We start from the raw sequence: 14,459 nt of genomic DNA on the forward strand, positions 1-14,459 counted from the left end.
TGGTTCACTCACTCCCCAATTGCCCACAGCAGCCAGGGCTGGGCCAGGGTGAAGACAGGAACTTGGAACTCAATGTGGGTCTCCTATATGGGTGTCAGGGACCCCACTGCTTGAGCTAACACCTGTTGCCTCTCCAACGTGCATGAGCAGAGAGCTAGAATCTGGAGCAGAGCTGGGACTCAAACGCAGACACTCTGATACGGCTGTGGGTGTCCTAACCAGTACCCTGACCACTAGGCCAAATGTCTGACTCTGTCATCTTATGGTTTGAGTGTGCTAAAGATAACAATAATGATGACATGATCTTAGCAGCAGTAACTAAGATGCACTGGGCACTCACTATGTGACAGGCAGTTTGCTATGAGCTTTATATGGCTTATCATTTAAGTCTTTGCTAGATATTTTATTATCCCCATGTTATGAATGAAGCCAAGGCTCAGAAAGGGTAAGTAACTTACCAGGAATCATAGTCTTCACACTACCCATGGGCTCAAATGCAGGCTTATCAAACTTCAAAGGGCCTATTCACAACACTAGAATTCACTACATTTTAGTCTCCCTTTAGAAGAAACCACAACAGAACATTTCATTATATGACTCAATTTCTTTACTGGTTAAGATGGTTCCACAAAGTTCATCATCAATCTTGGGTCACAAAATCATAGCATGATAAATTCTTAGAGAGCCATTCTGTTATCTACATGATAAACCACTCTGAAACTTAAAACAGTCATTGTTTCACCATCTTACCTACTTCTGTGGCTCAGCAATGCAAGGAAGGGCTTGGCAGGGCAGTTTCTGGCTCAGGCCCTCTTTCACGTGGTTGCTGCCCAAAGGTACTCAGAGCTGGTAGAGCAGGAGGCCAGCTAGGCACTTCTCTCTTTCCCTGCAGTCTTGGGGTAGCTGCCTAACTCAGTGACTATGGTCTCTCCACAGGCGGTAATCACAGCTTGGGGACTCAGGGCAGCCGGCCTGCTCAAATGAAAACTTCAACACCAAGTGTCCTAGCTAACAAGGTCTCAGAAGTCCCACAGTATCCCTACTGTTAGATTATATAGGCTTGGGGCCAACGCTGTGGCCTAGCAGGTAAAGCCACTGCCTGCAATGCTGGCATCCCACACAGGCACCAGTTTGTGTCCCAGCTGCTCCACTTCTGATCCAGCTCCCTGCTAATGAGACTGGGAAAGCAGATGAGGATGGCACCAGTGCTTGGGCCCCTGTACCCACATGGGAGACCTAGAATAAGCTCTTGGCTTTGGACTGGTCCAGTTCTAGCTGCTGCAACCATTTGGGGAGTGAACCAGCAGATGGAAGATCTTTTTCTCTCTCTCTGTAACTCTGCCTTTCAAATAAATAAATGTTAAAAAAAATAAAGTCACTGGAGAGATGAGGGGAAAGGAACTGAACTCTACCTGTTGATGAGGAAATGGCAAAGGTAGAAAGGGGTATTATCGGAGTTATCTTCAAAAAAAATAGAAGCAAGGACAAGAACATAGAATTCAATACTCTTATTTATATATATTTTTAAAAAAAGCTTATGGATAAACAGGAACATCCAAGAAAGATAACTTCATCTTGACAATATTTCTAACAATTCCTTTATTTCTGTTTTTTAAAAAAGATTTATTTATTTATTAATCTATTTGAAAGGCAGAGAGAGAGAGAGTCTTCCATCCACTGGTTCACTCCCCAAATGACTGAAAAAGCTAGGGTTAAGCCAAGCTGAACGCAGGAGCCAGGAGCTTCTTCTAGGTCTCCTATATGGGTGCAGGGTTCCAAGAACTTGGGCCATCATCTAATGCTTTCTGAGGTCCATTAGCAGGTTGCTAGAATGGAAGTGGAGCAGCTGGGACATGAACTGACACCCTTATGGGATGCCAGTGTTGCAGGCAGTGGGTTAACCCACTATGCCACAACTCTTTAAATCTTGAACCTGTTAAGATAGATGGCTTGCTAGCATGCTGCAAGATTATTTGACTTCTTATTTGAACACATCAAAGACCTTTTATATTCATATCTTAGATAAAGAACAAACAGTTAAAACCAAAATTGCCAAGTACATGAGAATCACGAAAAAGAACACAAGTAATGTTCTTCCTTTGTAGTCTAGGAAAATGTGAAACTTTAAGGCTAGAACATACCAGCACCTCTTCAAATAGGATGATTATGTATGTTCTCTTTACTCCAGAGCAGAGAAGGTTAGACTTGGAGGGGTGCAGAGGCAGATCAGATTCTTACCCAGTACAGGAATTCCTACAGTAAGCCAATCACGACATCCATCTTACAATTGGCCAGCCTTCACTGATTCCTTTTTCTGACTAGGCATCTTTCTACAAATTTCATCTGTCAGTACTAGTTCTTCCTCTTCCCATTTGCTCATCTGCTAAACACAGACTAATTCTTTCATCTCTTCTGTGTATAGCATAGTGTCCTGATACCTTTGTCCCTAAATGCCAGACTCTGAATGCGTTCCTTAGAAAAGGTATCCAGGCCTGAATACAACCATTCAGAAAGTCACCAGTGCAGAACACAAGCAAAAAGTCTACTGCTTTCAGGATAGAGGAACAGCCCTTCTAACCAGGCCCCTGCCTGTATCCAAGACAGGTGCTATGCTACATATTGTGGCTAGGGTTAAATTTGTGATTAAACTATATGCCCTAACTTAATTTTTACCTAATTGCTGCCAAATTAGATCTTTCTATGATTAAATGAGACTTTATATGCCTTTAGAAAATTATACCTTAAAAATTTTTGGCCAGGGGCCAGTGTTGTGGCATAATGGGTAAAGCAGCCACCTGTAACACTGGCATCCCATATGGGTGCTGGTTTGTGTCCCGATTACTGCACTTCTGATCCAGCTCCCTACTAATGGCCCAAGCGCTTGGGGCCCTGCCACCCACATCAGAGACCGATATGAAGCTCCTGGCTCCTGGCTTTGGCCTGGCCCAGCCCTGGCTGTTGTGGCTATCTGAGGGAGTGAACCAGTAGATAGAAGCTCTCTCTCTCTTTGTATGTATATGTGTGTGTGTGTGTGTGTAAAACTCTGCCTTTCAAATAAATTTTTACAATAAATTTTTGGCCACTGTCCCATCTTACAGTGATTATTTTGAATCTTAATTCTATAACCAATGGTCAAAGCAATGACAAGAATTACTGAAGTCATTGTTGCTGGAAAAAATAAATTTTAGAACTCAATAGTATTAGTTGGCTTGGTTTTAGGCTTAGTTTAAATTACCTCTAACTAAAAGAGCCTTCATTAGATGATCACTTTAGGAATAACGACGCTGGGAAAGCCCTCCACTCTGGAATGCTGGTGCCCAGACCAGGGCCACGAAGACTGGGGACAGGATGACGGCAGTTGCAGGAATAGTGAGATCCAGCCACTGTAAACCACTTAGGAAACTCAACCTAAATCATGAGTACAGATTCTTAGCGTGACAATTCAGAATGAAAAGAGAAACAGTCTTTAACTCAAGGAAATTTCAAGTAAAGATGAATTTAAAACATTTTATAAAGAACTCTTTTTTCAGAACTCTTTTTTCAGTGATCTTTCCAATAAAGCTCTTAAGGCACTGAATTCAACCAGGAGACAGAATGATCCAAAACACCCTCTGAATTCAACCAAACAAAAGAAGGGTCTACTTGGAAGCAGTTTTCAGATTGGATAATCAGCAAAACGTGGGATTCATGAGTAGATGAGAAAGGAAAACAGACTGCAAAGAAGCCACACTGTGGTTCAAAAGGCAAAAGCCCCCAGAAGCATTCAAGAACAGTGACCCTCAGCTGGGTATTTGGGAGAGTATAAGAAATACTCACAAGGCTTCCTACTCCATTAGGTCGTGGAGGTGAAGGAACTGGCAAGGGTTTTGCCAGGAGCCCATGCCAGAAGTATGTTGTTTAGAGAAACAAAGTGAGAAGGCTGGTAATACAGTCTCAATCCTCGCTATGGTTTGCGAGTATTTTCTCTAGTGATAAGGCTGCCTCAGGAAACCAGCTGGATAGAGGAAGGAAACTGGGAAGGTGGGGGAGGGAAAAAATGAGAGAGGGAAAAAAAATAGGAGTATCAGGAAGTGCAACTAGATAGGAACTAATGGAATTTGTTTTTCAGGTCTCCAACTTCAACTTGCAAATGAAGTGAGAAAACACACACACACACACTCACTCATGGGCACAACTCTTGGTAGGCACTGGCTAGTACAAGTACTTGCTGCAGGTCTCGAGGGGCCCTCGTAATTTCAATTCAATATATTCGATCATTTCTTTGTCTCTGTAGAAAATGCACACAGCTCCAATTTAAGTGTATGCCACTCCATTAATTGTCTTCTAATTAATATAATACAAAGATCGTGGGGAAAGGAAGAACTAGAAAATCAGACATATGCGACCAGCCATTCCCACACTGATAGTTTACTACAAGTTTTCTGAGTAATTGGCAGTCTGCAATGATCTTTCATTGTTTAAGCAAGTACTTGCGAACAGCCAGATTCAGCGAGGGGAACTGCCTCTCAACAGTTTCTACAGCTTGAGGAAGTGACAGGAATGCTCTAACTTCTACAGCAAAGGAAATCAGCCAAAAGCTAGGAAGAACCACACTAGCATGAAATGCAAAGTCTGAATGCCGATTTCTAGCAAATCAGATTAGATTTTAAAAACAAAATGGTGTAAGCAAACGTTCATGTAATAGTCTTTTGTCAAGAACCTTGTTATAGACATCAGTAGATTGTGCTTGGTATGGAAGGTAGATTTATGAGTTCTTCCCACTGTCAGAGAAGAGATATTTATTAATAAAAAAAATTTCAATGATCAACCCAGAAGCCATATAAACCACAATTATTAAGATGAGTAAAAATTTAGTTCAATATCTGGGGCCAGCACTGTGGTACCAGGTACAGCTGCCATCTGCAGTGACGGTACCCATATGGGCGCCGGTTCAAGACCTGGCTGCTCTACTTCTGATCCAGCTCTCTGCTATGGCCTGGAACAGCAGTAGAAGATGGCTCAAGTCCTTGGGCCCCTGCACCCATGTGGGAGACCCAGAAGAAGCTCCTGGCTTCGGATCGAGGAGTGAGAAAACACAAGTCCTCTCTATGTTGCTCACTGTCCAGTGTGTGTGACAATGGAAAAGTCTACCTTCACTATATATACAACAGCCAGAGAGAGGAGAAAGATTTAACCTTCATAAATGTGCCCTGACCCTTGGGTTTAACTTGCATTGTTGTGGTTTTAATGTAACTTTCTTTTTATTTCCATATTTTTCTTCAAAATGATTATGAGACCAGATTCTTTGCCTGGAACACTTTATTTTTATTTATTTATTTATTTTTGACAGACAGAGTTAGACAGTGAGAGAGAGAGACAGAGAGACAGGTCTTCTTTCCGTGGGTCCACCCCCTAAATGGCTGCTACGACCGGCGTGCTGTGCCGAGCCGAAGCCAGGAGGCAGGTGCTTCTTCCTGGTCTCCCATGCGGGTGCAGGGCCCAAGGACTCCCAGGCCATCCTCCACTGCCTTCCTGGGCCACAGCAGAGAGCTGGACTGGAAGAGGAGCAACTGGGACAGAATTCGGCATCCTGACAGGGACTAGAACCCGGGTGCCGGTGGCGCAGGCAGAAGATTAGCCTAGTGAGCCGTGGCACTGGCCACAGTTTATTCTATATAATACAAAAGCTCATACTATGCTGACAAAGAAAGGTCATATTTTAGTAATTTTTTTTGACAGGAGAGACTTTTTTAGCACATTCCTGTATTTTAAAGGACTCTCTCGACAATCCAGTGAACACTGGACTTTATATGTCAATGCACATGCACACACACGCCCTCACAGAAGTTCCATATGTGACTTAAAGCAAGTCCTCAGCCTCACTCCAATGAACACAGCCTGAGTGCTCCAACAGGTTTCAGACAACAACCATGTCACATGAAGATGCCGCTTTGAGTTTATATAAATTCTTCTGAAATCACTAAGGTAAATGACTTGATAGAGTTGGATTTGAAAAACACCAAGCAATCTGATTTCTACCTTAAGCTAGGAGATTTTGGAGATGTCAAATCTAGAGTGGATGAGCACAGGGAGCAGAGCATGGCAACTGCAGCCTGGGCTGCTCGGAGCAGAGCCAGCATCAGCCTGCCAGAGTCCATGTGGCCACCCACACGCTATTCTGTTTCCAAGCAGCACTGGCAGCAGCGCTTGCTGCGGGTTAGGGATGATGCTGGAGGGGTGTGTGACTCTAACTGGGGGTGGCATGAGCGAGATCTTGGTGGTGATGGAATAATTCAGTATCTTATCTGAGAGAGCAGTTCCAGAATCCACAAATGTGATACAGAGGCACAGAGCTATTCACACAGACTGGACCAGTGCCAATTGTCTGATGGCATCTGGTGCTCTGGTTACACAAGTTGTGACCATGGAGGGCAGATGGGTGAAGAGTGCACAGAACCCCTCTGCACTATCTCTGTAATTTCTTGTGAATCTAGAATTATTTCAAAATTTTCTTTAAAGAAAGAAGCCCTCATAACCATTCATCAGGAGCTGCGGATGTTTTCTGGGTCTGAGTATACCCAGAGCATGGCACAGCACCTGCACTGTAGAGGCCCAAGCTGGCTGGTTCTGGTTCAGCCTGCAGCTTCTACAGGCAGGCACCATGGTCCCCAGTCTGGCCCAGGCATCCAGTTACGTGCTTCCAAACCCAGAACAGCGCACCTCTGACTAAAGGCAAAGTAGTGACATTTTAAAATTTAAACCATAATCTTCCCACAAAACATGAGAGTCGGTCATTTTCCTAAGAAGTCACGATACGGTATGAACTAGCTGCATGTTTGACAAAAGTGCAAAGAAAGTTGCTAATATATAACTAAGTCAGTTAAATGCAGTTTTTTTTTCTCTTTAAAAAAAGATTCATTTATTATTTACTTGAAAGGCTGAGTTACAGGGGTGGGGGAGGAAGAAAGAGAGGGAGAGAGAAAGAATCTTCTATCTGTTGGTTCACTCCCCAGATGACCGCAACGGCTGAAGTTGCACCGACCCGAAGTCAGGAGACAGGAGCTTCTTCTGGGTCTTCCACGTGGGTGCAGGGGCCCAAACACTTGGGCCATATTCAGGTGCATTAGCAGGGAGCTGGATCAGAAGTGGAGCAGCTTGCCCAAATGTAATTTTTTTAATGCAAAAAAAAAAAAAAAAAATCGTGGAGCCGGCGCTGTGGCGCAGCGGGTTAACGCCCTGGCCAGAAGCGTCGGCATCCCATGTGGGCGCTGGTTCTAGTCCCAGCTGCTCCTCTTTCAATCCAGCTCTCTGCTATGGCCTTGGAAGGCAGTAGAGGATGGCCCAAGTCCTTGGGCCCCTGCACCCATGTAGGAGACCCGGAAGAAGCTCCTGGCTCCTGGCTTTGGATCGGTGCAGCTCCGGCCATTACGGCCATCTGGGGAGTGAACCAGCAGATGGAAGACCTCCCTCTCTCTCTGCCTCTCTTCTCTCTGTGTAACTCTGACTTGCAAATAAATAAGTAAATATTTTAAAAAAAATTTGTTATCCTTGGCAGTAGTGTGGCATAAGGGGAGAATGCTGACTTTGGAGTTGGAGGGATCTGCATTTGAAGCCTGCAAGCGCCACTTTGGAGATCTGTACCATTGCTCGCTGAGTGTCAGCTTCCTCACTGCTGAGGAGGTGGTCCTGGGGCCTCCTCAGAATTGGTACCAGGATTAAATGAAATAATATAAGCATATAGCAGTGCTTGGCACACAGATGCTTGACAAGCTGTAACTTCTATGATAACTGGGAACTGGAGAAATTAAAATCAGCAAGCTTGGCGCAGGATGAGACAAAGGAATGTAGCTACTGCCAAGGTTCTAGAACTGCAAGTGCTGAAGACAGATCGGAGACAGTGTCTTCCCCTCCAGGGAACATCTCCGTCTTAACACCCAGCACTACCACCCTTTCTGGCACTCTTTGGGGATCTGACCTCCAGCAGCGCCAGGCCTTTGCAGTGCCCAACAGAAATTTGGGTCAGTGTTGCTAGGGGGACAAGGAGGGAAATAGAGTGGCATTCCTTCCAACTGAGAACAGGCAGCAAAGGAGGTGGTATTTTCAAACACATCTGACCCAAGCCCTCTTGCCCTTGGCTATGGGGGCTGTTGTAACTGACACCGCAGTTTCTTAGCAATAGCTTATTCAGGAATGGTATAGGTGTAACTCAATTTAATGAATGAAAACCCACACGTACGTCAGGTAAACTTGGAAATCTGTTTACAGCGACAGTTTTCATTTGTTTTCTTACATGTGATTGAACCTCCAAAGCTTCTGTTTTCAGTATTATGCAGGTAAACGTGTAAGGGAAGGAACTGCAGGGGACCCCTCCCCAGTGCGGTGCCCGGAGCAGCGGCACCGCCTGGGACCTCCTCAGGAATGCAGATTCGGCCTGCCCGGGTCTTAGAACGGAAAGCTGCAGCCCAGCAGGCTCCCAGGTGACTTGCAAGGGAAACCCTGTCCTCAGCAATGTCCTGCCACACAAGCCAGAGCCCCTGGCACCAGGATGTAGAGAGCTCGCCCCACCTTCTCCACCTAACTCCTCACTCACAGCAGAGACCACCACCATCAGCTGGGAAAGCTTTTCTCTTATAAGTAAAAACAATTTCCTGTCTTCTTCTTCTTTTTTTTTTTTTCCTGATACCTAGACCCTAACCCAAGTTTTGGATTTAGTTGGTCTGGGGTGGGCTGCTGGCACTAGCTCCTTAGACAAGTCAAGGCAGCCTCTGTTGAGAGCCAGCACCTGCTAGAAAGCCATGTCCCCAAAAGTTAGCATCTAAAGGCATCACCCAGAGGAAGCACTAGGCTAGAAAGAGTGTTTTAGGATGTGACTGGACAGAAACCCTGCACCGACACAGTGTCCTGTGACAGCTGAATGAAGAGACATCTCCCAGGACTGGCGCTCCTCAACCACAGGTGCACATCTCGCTCGGGCGCACATCTCACTACCACAAGCCAGGGAGCCCGCCCCAAAGAGCATACCCAACATCCAGAGGGCTGCAGACAAAAGCCAGCCCAACAGTGGAGAGGAAACCGCTAGCGCCCCACAACAAAAAGCGCTCTGCACTTAGCACAGAAATTCTTTTATGATTGCCTTTCCTGGTCTGTTCCAATGTCAGATGTCTACGAGGGAGTTGCAGAAGACCAGGGTTGAGGGCGGCAGGGGGCGGTAGTGGGGAGAGAGAGGATCGAGAAGGCAAGGATGGCACAGCAGCCGGGGTGGTGGGACTGCGGGGCTGTGGGGACAGGGACAGGCGTCACGTGGCAGGGCTGTCAGGCAGAGGACAGGTGGCAGAGCACAAGAGGGGAAGCAACTGCCAGGCAGCCTCTTCTGGAGAACACTGACATTGCTAAAGAGGCCAAGGAGAGGACTCAGAGGAGGAGGCTCAGAGCCCCAGGTGAAGCGCTCAGGGGGCTGGTCACACGGAGAGCACACAGGGCGGGGGCCTGAGGACCGCAGCTCTTTCCCACAGCCGCTTGGGAACGAAGCTCTGTGTGATGAGGCAGGGGCACTCCCGCTAAGGACCCCTGCCTCTCTGGTGACCCTGCATAGACTGCACAGCCACCACCCCCAGAAGGTCCCTGGGACCCACTGAAGCCAGGCCTCTCACGCTGCTGATGGAACAGGACAGGAAAGGGATCAAGGATCTAAGACTTTAGTCCCAGCCTGCAAAGGAATCACCAAACCAAATTTCTCATCACTGGTAATTCCTGAGTCTCTAAAAATAGTATTAAGTGGGGGATGGCACTGTGGCGCAGCGGGTTAATGCCTAGCCTAGGTACCGACATTCCATATGGGCGCTGGTTCTAGTCCTGGCTGCTCCTCTTCCGATCCAGCTCTGTGCTATGGCCTGCGAAAGCAGTAGAAAATGGCCCACCTTGGGCCCCTGCACTCGTGTGGGAGACCCAGAAGAAGCTCCTGGCTCCTGGCTTCTGATCAGCGCAGCTCCAGCTGTTGTGGTCATGTGGGGAGTGAACCATCTGATGGAAGACCTCTCTCTCTTTCTCTACCTCTCTCTGTAACTCTTTCAAATAAATAAAATAAATCTTTTAAAAAAATAGTATTAAGTGACAAATACTATCTACCCCCCTGAAGAAGAGAGATTTGTGTCAGTTTGGGAATGTGCTAGAAATAAATGAAACAGATCCTTTCTGTTCTACAGTCACCAAGAGCCTTGGTTAGGAACCTAAACAGGAGCAAAAGTACAATACTCCAATTAGCTATGTAACAGCCGTAGCAACCACGCAGTTGAGATTTTCTTTGACAATACCAATTTTAAATATCTGATCCCACTAGCGCCAGGAATCCATATTTCAAAAATTCTACTGTTTTGACGTCCAACTACGTTTAGGGCTATTTTTCATGCTTGGAAGTGACAGAAAAATTCAATGCTATATTAATGCCCAATTTAACAACATGAATTATGAATTAGGGGTTCATCCTGTGTGGGGATGGTTTAGTAGCACCATTCTTTTAGTTTGAAACAAACAGTATTGTACAATAGAGGAAACACTCTAGCTAACCCCCTTCCAAACTCTCAATGCTGACCTAGCAGTGTCTCCAATGCTTTTAGGATGGGCGAGACCAGAACCAGAGAACGCCCAAGACAGTCTTCGTCCTGGGCCCACATTCAAGTTCAGTGAGGCGGTCTGAGCAAAACACAGAAGCCCTGCACTCGACCTCCCTCTTGGTGACGGCAGACACATGTTCTCCTCTCACTATATCAGCGGTAGGTGCTCCTTCCTGAGTCTAATCTAGTCCTCACACCAGAAACACACACACACACACACACACACGGCAGGTGACACACAGCCCCCTTTTGTAGGTTCCTTACGACTAGCTATCATTAAGAGGGTCACATTCAGCTTTCATATGAAACCTCTGAAAATGGCTACCTTCGCGTGTGCAGGCGGGGTCAGGGGAGTAACTTCAGTAACAGATACAGTCTTACACACGGTGGAAAATCAGTCAGTATTAAAACAGAACATATCAGCTACATGCGGCGTCATACCTCCAGAGTCTTCTTACTCTGTCTTTTTCCAAAAATGCAGTCAAGGTCCGTTTTGCTCCGAGATGATAGATCTTTCCCTAGAAAACAACGCAGCGCTTCTCAGTCAGAGCACCGTTTCTGCAGCCGGAGCACAACCACAGCGTATCCAGCTCCTCCCAGGACACGGTTTCACGGCAGAACTGCACTACCTTGTAACTACTGACCGTGCTGCTCCCTCTTCTACCGATTATAACTCCTGCACTGGTAAGGGTTAACTGCATTTAACAACCACAGACACAGACCCAGAGCTCCTGCCACTGTCTTCGCAGCTGCAGAAACGACCTAGAGCATACAGACCACAGGAGAACCAAATTCCAAAGTTGCCTCCCTACTCGTGTGCCTTCAGGGTGAACTTCTGGGTCTCCGGCTCCCCCTTCACTTCACAGAGACACGGCTGCTTCCTTAGGATTATGAGATGTAGAATAGCAGTCAATGCCAGGTGCACAGCTTCAAACTCTGCCCATGCAAGTGGGAACATGCCACATGTGACACTCGAGAGCTCAACGATTGACTGAATTCACGAAAATGTTAAAAGAACAAATGAAATAAAAATGGCTTCAGATTTTTCTTTTTAAAATGTCCTTTACCTTTCTGGCTATGTCAGCTTTAAAGAAAAGGTTACATGAGGAAGCAGAAGAAATGGCTCTGGTGAAAGCAGTACCCAAAGGATCTCTGATTCTCATTCCAAAACCTAAACCAACGAATTTAAAATTCATTTCTTGGCCGGCGCCGTGGCTTAACAGGCTAATCCTCCGCCTTGCGGCGCCGGCACACCAGGTTCTAGTCCCGATCAGGGCACTGGATTCTATCCCGGTTGCCCCTCTTCCAGGCCAGCTCTCTGCTGTGGCCAGGGAGTGCAGTGGAGGATGGCCTGGGAGTCCTTGGGCCCTGCACCCCATGGGAGACCAGGAGAAGCACCTGGCTCCTGCCATCGGATCAGCGGTGCGCCGGCCGCAGCGCGCCAGCCGCGGCGGCCAGTGGAGGGTGAACCAATGGCAAAAAGGAAGACCTTTCTCTCTGTCTCTCTCTCTCACTGTCCACTCTGCCTGTCAAAAACTAAAAAAAAAAAAAAAAAGTAAAATTCATTTCTTTGGCTGGCACCGCGGCTCACTAGGCTAATCCTCCACCTGCGGCGCCAGCACCCCAGGTTCTAGTCCCAGTTGGGGCGCCGGTTCTGTCCTGGCTGCTCCTCTTCCGATCTAGCTCTCTGCTGTGGCCCGGGAGGGCAGTGGAGGATGGCCCAAGTGCTTGGGCCCTGCACCCGCATGGGAGACCAGGAGGCAGCACCTGGCTCCTGGCTTCAGATCGGCACAGCGCACCAGCCATAGAGGCCATTTGGGGAGTGAACCAACGGAAAAGGAAGACCTTTCTCTCTATCTCTCTCACTGTCTAACTCTGCCTGTAAAAAAAAAAAAAAATCATTTCTTTGGGATGTCCACTTTTACCCATCAACATCCTATGAGCAGTCAATCAAATCTATTCTCATTTTCAATTTCATGATAAATGCATTTTAAAGTGTAGCCACTCCGCGTAAAGCCTTGAGGCCCTGGGACAGACACAGGAATCTGTGTTTTGAGTTGGAGTTCCACTGACAGGGACTCATCCATCCTCTTGGTTTCCTGTAGCAAAATGACTTGGCAAAGAAATGACATGACCCAGAAGGTTCTAGTTCACTGACGATTACTAGGGCATTCAAATATGACACTGCTCAGTGACTCCATGAAATCGAAAAACAAAACACCCTTCAAATGAACGCAAAACCAGTTCCATAGGCGGCAGCAGCACAGGTTAAGTGGTGCAGTCAGTGCGACCTGTCCCTGTCAGAGGAGCGGGTGTGCTGTGCCTCTAACAAACTCAGTGCTTTGGGTTGTAAGGTACCAGGAAACAGACCTGGCAGAGAGAGGCCCCAGAGAGAAGCTAGGTGAGAGCAGAATGAAGCGTATCACAGATCAGAGCTCAGAAAGGGAACCACAGGGGGCCGGCGCTGTGGCGCTGTGGGCAGAGTCGCCAACTACGATGCCGGCATCCCATATGGGTACCGGTTCGAGTCCCAGCTGCTCCACTTCCTATCCAGCTCCCTGCTAATGAGCCTGGAAAAGCAACAGAGGATGGTCCAAGTGCTTGGGCACCTGCAACTCCATAGGAGTCCCAGAAGAATCTCCTGGCTCCTGATTGGCCCAGCTCTGGCTGTTGTGGCCATTTGGGGAGTGAACCAGCAGATGAAGATTCTCTCTAACTTTGCTTTACAGATAAATAAATAAATATTTAAAAAATAAATAAATAACAGAAAATGAACCACAGAAGAGGCTAGGAGACGTGGAGGCAGTGGGGCGAGGCTGACGAGCTCCCAGTGGGTGCAGAACTCCGGTCTCAGCCCCTCCAGCAGCGTGGCAAAGCCCAGCCAGGGAGACAGTTTCTGTTTCAGAAAAGAGCTGTACCGAACTGCCAAGTGTGCAGAGGCCAAAATGCATGCACACCGCCCTATAAATAGGAAAACGCAAATTAAGATCTCTCTTCCAGCAATTCAACTGAAAGGATCAGGTATACAGGAGGGACTGAGGGAGGGGACGTGCAAGATCCCAATTCAGGATATCAAAATCTGAACTCACAGGGATTAACAGCAAATCTAAGAACCAAAGAGAAAACTGCCCAGCTGGGAGAGCCAGTGAGCTGGACCAATGAAGGTACAAAAGTTTCTACAGTTTTGGTGATGGTTCTTGTATCAGAAATGTTTATCCTTTAGCAAAGTTCATTAAGTAAATGTAGAAAGCCGGATTGTTACAGGCCTTGCTCTGGATTTGATCTGGAAAACAAGAAAACAGAAAAGAAATAAGAGTCAGATCCATGGGAAAGGAACTGAAAGTGGACAGAAACACGAGGATGGAAGTGATTTTGAGAGTTATCCATTCCTGGTCCTGGCTGAATGCTTATAACCATTATAAAATTATGGCCAGTTCTGAACAAAGCATACATATTAAACCTGAGTGTCAAAAGCTTGTCAGTCTCAGTTCTGAATTCTGGTAAAATCTAAGCAAGTGATGTTAATAACCTTGGGTCTTAAGAGAAAATGATAATAAAAACATCTGAACAGAATAGACGGTATATGCGATCTGCTTGGACTTAGCTCCTCTCTGTTTACTGGTTTTCAGCCGGGCCGTATGTCAAGACTTCTGATAGCCAAACTGCCGTGACCAAGTCCCTGCAAGGATGCGCAGAGAGCAGCTGTGGCTTGTGCTGGACAGAGTGTCCGCACAGCAAACCAGGGGGCACCTGTGCTGCTAGTCCACATGGGAAACGTGACGGTACCAGGCAGACACAAGCCCTTACTCAGTGTAAGGGCAAAAGCAATATGTCAACAAGCACTAAGGAAAGAACCATATTAAAACTGAG

The 14,459-nt window shown here is 46.7% G+C and overlaps 1 protein-coding gene across 1 annotated transcript in view; it reads right to left on the minus strand.

The window, feature by feature from the left end:
• The window catches only part of PINX1 (PIN2 (TERF1) interacting telomerase inhibitor 1), a 94,993-nt gene that overhangs the window by 53,615 nt on the left and 26,919 nt on the right, over nucleotides 1-14,459 (minus strand). Inside the window, exon 6 of the mRNA XM_062212874.1 lies at nucleotides 11,031-11,107. Within this exon, the coding sequence (XP_062068858.1) occupies nucleotides 11,031-11,107 (77 nt within the window). The remainder of the gene's footprint in view (nucleotides 1-11,030; nucleotides 11,108-14,459) is intronic.

This window comes from Lepus europaeus, chromosome 16 (assembly GCF_033115175.1).
Source record: "Lepus europaeus isolate LE1 chromosome 16, mLepTim1.pri, whole genome shotgun sequence".
NCBI classification, from domain to species: Eukaryota; Metazoa; Chordata; class Mammalia; order Lagomorpha; family Leporidae; genus Lepus; species Lepus europaeus.